At 38.5% G+C, this 3,934-nt stretch overlaps 1 protein-coding gene across 1 annotated transcript; it reads right to left on the bottom strand.

Moving 5' to 3' along the window:
• Positions 1 to 483: 483 nt before the first annotated feature.
• On the bottom strand, positions 484 to 3,331 carry LOC103338950 (Tryptophan/tyrosine permease). Its single transcript, XM_008242222.2, has 2 exons — positions 1,673 to 3,331; positions 484 to 961 (listed from the first exon to the last, which is right to left on the bottom strand). Exons 1-2 carry the CDS (start codon positions 3,175 to 3,177, stop codon positions 883 to 885), a joined length of 1,584 nt encoding a protein of 527 aa, XP_008240444.2. The 5' UTR covers positions 3,178 to 3,331; the 3' UTR covers positions 484 to 882.
• Between the last annotated feature and the right edge of the window lie 603 nt (positions 3,332 to 3,934).

The raw sequence follows: 3,934 nt of genomic DNA, 5'->3' as shown, positions 1-3,934 counted from the left end.
AAATGTCTGAAACAAGTAGAGCTTCTGATATTATTGACAGAACGGGAAAAGGGACTGAAAAAAAACACAATTTCCTTTATGATTTGGGCACCGCAGCGCCAAAGGCACACATGGTAAGCAGAGAATCGCATAACCCTGCTTTCAGAATTCAGGGTCAATGCTCAATGAAGTGCTCTATGGACAGCATCTATGTTGGTAAACCATTTTCTTGCCGTTGCATTCTTCTTTTCATGTATCGTCAATTGCATTCGGTGCTATGTGTGATCATGACAGAGACTTCAGACACATACAGTCTCATCATATTATGTTTTATATGCTCTTTACACTCATCTAATGTGCATAATATTATATTTCACTGGCATTTTTCATATGATATGCTTTGTTACACTTCCAGGCTCTCTATTTCCTTGACTTGAAATTCTCTTTTCCATGTCTGTTACTTGTCTATAACTGTAATCAACACTATGAGATAACACAGGTGTATGAGAGAACATGCGCATTAGATTACAGAAACAATTTTCTAACACTATGAGATAAACCACACATCATAGGCATTAAATAGGTCAACATGACATTTTTGCCAAATTTTTCTCTGCATTACAAGTGCGATGTAGGCAATAGAGGAATATTACTATGATTTCCTACATGAACTCTGCTTCTCTCAGGCCAGAAAGAAGAAGAAGAAAAAAAGTGCTTCTTTACTAACTGGATTCTAAAATGCGTTAATCAGGCTTACTGAATCAGAGAAGTAACAATTTTTCACCGCAAGCAGAGAGGTATTTAGGATGAGAACTAATGAGTTCCTTGAAGTCGTTAAGGTCAAATCTGACCTGTTGTGGAATAGTTAGCTTTGGTTTGTTGAGAGATGTAGCTGCTAGCCACCTAATGCCAAATCCCCAAAATGACAGCAATTCCAAAGAGGAGTAGAAGTGCACCATCTCCCCCTGGTAAAATGGATGACCTGCAAGACCGAATGTACTTGTTTGTATTAAATCGAGTATGCACCTAAACAATCTTTCCCACCTCCATATAAGCTTCCAAAATTGACATTGGACAAGGATTATTGAACTGCACTACTAATTTTAGTTTGTCTGTGAATTCTAAAAAAAATTATTCCCATGTTAGTTGGTTCTGTGTACTTTTTTAAATACCCCTGCTCAAGAGGCAAGGGGGCCAATGAGATACTACTCTAAGAAGAATCCATAGAAGAAAAGCATTGCAAATTTCAGCTAATAAGATACTACTACTCTAAGAAGGATGAGATGAACAGTAAACTCAATGCCTTGTAATTTTTTAAGTTACTTCAACTGTGCAGAGGAAAGGAGCTCACCATTTAATTGTCTTAACATTTGTTTTTAAATAGACAGAAGATAATGTAATGTCCGAGACCTTTTCTAGTGTGTGAAGTTTGTTGCAAAATCCTTGTTGGCTTTTATGTTTCTTACAGAAATAAGAACAAGCATAACAATTAGTATATCAGAAAAAGAGGGAAACATGTTCATTGTATCCTTTTAGACCTTTTTAGATACTTTTTCAGACCTATTGCCGATTTAGCAGCCAAAAATTTGTATACATTTTTCATGATTTTGAGCTCAGAGTTGGTTATCTTCTCTTTCAATGGCCCAACATTTGTTAGTGTTCACTGTTGACAACATGTAGATATTGGCATTACCTGGATTTCTTCCTGGATTGGTGTATGTAAGCCATTGCCGGAGGAAGGATGCCAAATAGAAAGCAGTTTGCATAAAGCCCAGCAAAATCAAGAGCTCTGGAAAAGGTCGAGCGAAAGAAAGAAGCTATAAGCACTGGAACACCAAGTACAAGCGGCATTACAATGATATTAATGCTTGATCCCAATTTAGCTTCTGAAGCAGCACTACACCCTGAACTGGTAAATGAAGCCCTCCCTGCATTTCCAAGATTATGCCTTCCTGAATAAACAGCAAACCCAACTCTTCCAAAACCATTGCCTTCAGAACCTAGTTGTATTTCAAAATAACTTTGTTTTTTCAGGTTGATTTTTCCAATCAATTCCAGAGTATCGAGAAGCTGTTTTGGGAAGCTAACAGCATAACCAATCAAGCTGGTTGCCAAAGCAGAGAAGGCAAATCCTTGGACTGCAGATAAGGCAGAGGGATTGACTGAAAGCAGAAGGGATATAGGGTCTCTGGAGGAGGCTGTTGTGTTTGCCCCAGAAAGCCCCAGCACACTCAAATTCCATGACAACACCATAATTAATGGAACAGAAGCACCAATCAGAATGGCTTTCCGAGCCTCAGCTATGGTGTTCCCAGCAATCTTGCAAATGAAAGGGGTGATAACATGGAACCCCAATGTGAGGACAGTGACAGGAATGGCTGGTAAGATTGAAGGAAGACTCCACGAGGCATGTCCAAATGAAGCAAACAAGTTGGTTCTGGCCACAGATAAACCAATGGCCACAAGTGCAGTTATGGAGAAAAGCATGAGCAAGCATAGAAAACGGTTTGCAGCATCAATGACGTTAAAAGGAAAGAAAATAATCACTAATCCAGCCGCAAGAGGAAAAAAAGCATGAGCAATTACAAGATTCATACGAGGAAACAACTGAGAGACAATTGAACCGATACCCGAAACACAGGCCACCAACAAGGCAAAGCTCAAACAAGCATAGACCACAGCAATAAATGCACCAAAGTGACTTCCCAATGCTTTTGTTGCAAGGCCAGTGAAGCTTACCTCTTCAACCCCATCTTCTTCCATGGCCGCGAAGCTGAGCTCAGCAACAAGGATAATTGAGGAGATGACATAGACCCAAGAGACGAGAATGGCAATAGTTGAGGGAAGAGGGCCTGATCGAATGGTTTCAGCGGGCAAACCCAGCATGCCAGGACCTACAGCAGTGCCAATGATCAAACTAACAGCTCCCCAGAAGCTCTTGTGTTGGCTGCTCCCTTGTTCACCTTCCTGGAAATCAGTTGGGTTATCTTTATCAATGACCCCATTGTTAGCAGAAGTGGTGGTGGTAGCCACTAAAGTTTTGTAGGATCTGAAGCTTTGAGCAATGTGAGTGGGATTGTGGTTGCTTGGAGTGAAAATGGGGTTGATTATAGTAGTAATTAGATTAGGGTTGTTGGGTGGAGGTGGGAATGAGTTATGTTTGGAAGGGTTGGGAAGACTAAGACGAAGGTGGAGCATAATGGGATTCTGGGTTTGGAATCTCGTGTGCAAAATGTTTTGAAAATCATGAATATTGACTGAGAGAGTCCGAGACCAAATGGAAATAGAATCTTATGCCATCGCATTCCACAGATGCTGGGGACAAGAGGTGTCAGACGGACCGGATCGGTTTGAGCACGGTACAGACACGACCCGTTTAAGTAAAGTTTGGTATGGCATAACCCGTATTTTTGAGTCATGTCGAAACAAAGTAATTCAGTATAATGAGCTGGACCGGCCCATTTAAAGCGCACGTATTAAATTATACTTGTTTTAGAGAAAAATAATATATAATATTATTACATTTATATCTTAAATTCAAGTCTATTTCTTTTCTTTAATAATATATTTTAAAATTTAATGTTTACTTTATATATAAAATAATAATTTTGTTTTTCAAGTTTCAATTTTTAAAACCCAAACAATAATAATTCTAGGTATTTTCTATTTAAATGTACTTTAAATAAAGTTATTGACCTTTTTTTCAACAAATAATAAATCTTATTAGTATATACATAATTGTAAAAAATATTTAAAGGAAGTTGGAAATTTTTTTTAAAAAAAATGCAATACATAAGTGAAATTTGACGTAGGCTCATATTGGCCTGTTTAGTGACCTAGCACGGGATTGATGATTTTCCTAAATGGGCAGGCTCGACACGGCATGTTTGACAACTCCGTGTGGTGTTTAGTGGTTCGGGCTTGAAATTGGTCACTTAAAACATAACAAAAATAA

Source organism: Prunus mume, linkage group LG8 (assembly GCF_029339155.1).
Source record: "Prunus mume cultivar Tortuosa linkage group LG8, ASM2933915v1, whole genome shotgun sequence".
NCBI lineage: Eukaryota > Viridiplantae > Streptophyta > Magnoliopsida > Rosales > Rosaceae > Prunus > Prunus mume.
The sequence above is the reverse complement of the archived record's forward strand: the minus strand, read 5'-3'. Positions and strand labels throughout refer to the sequence as shown.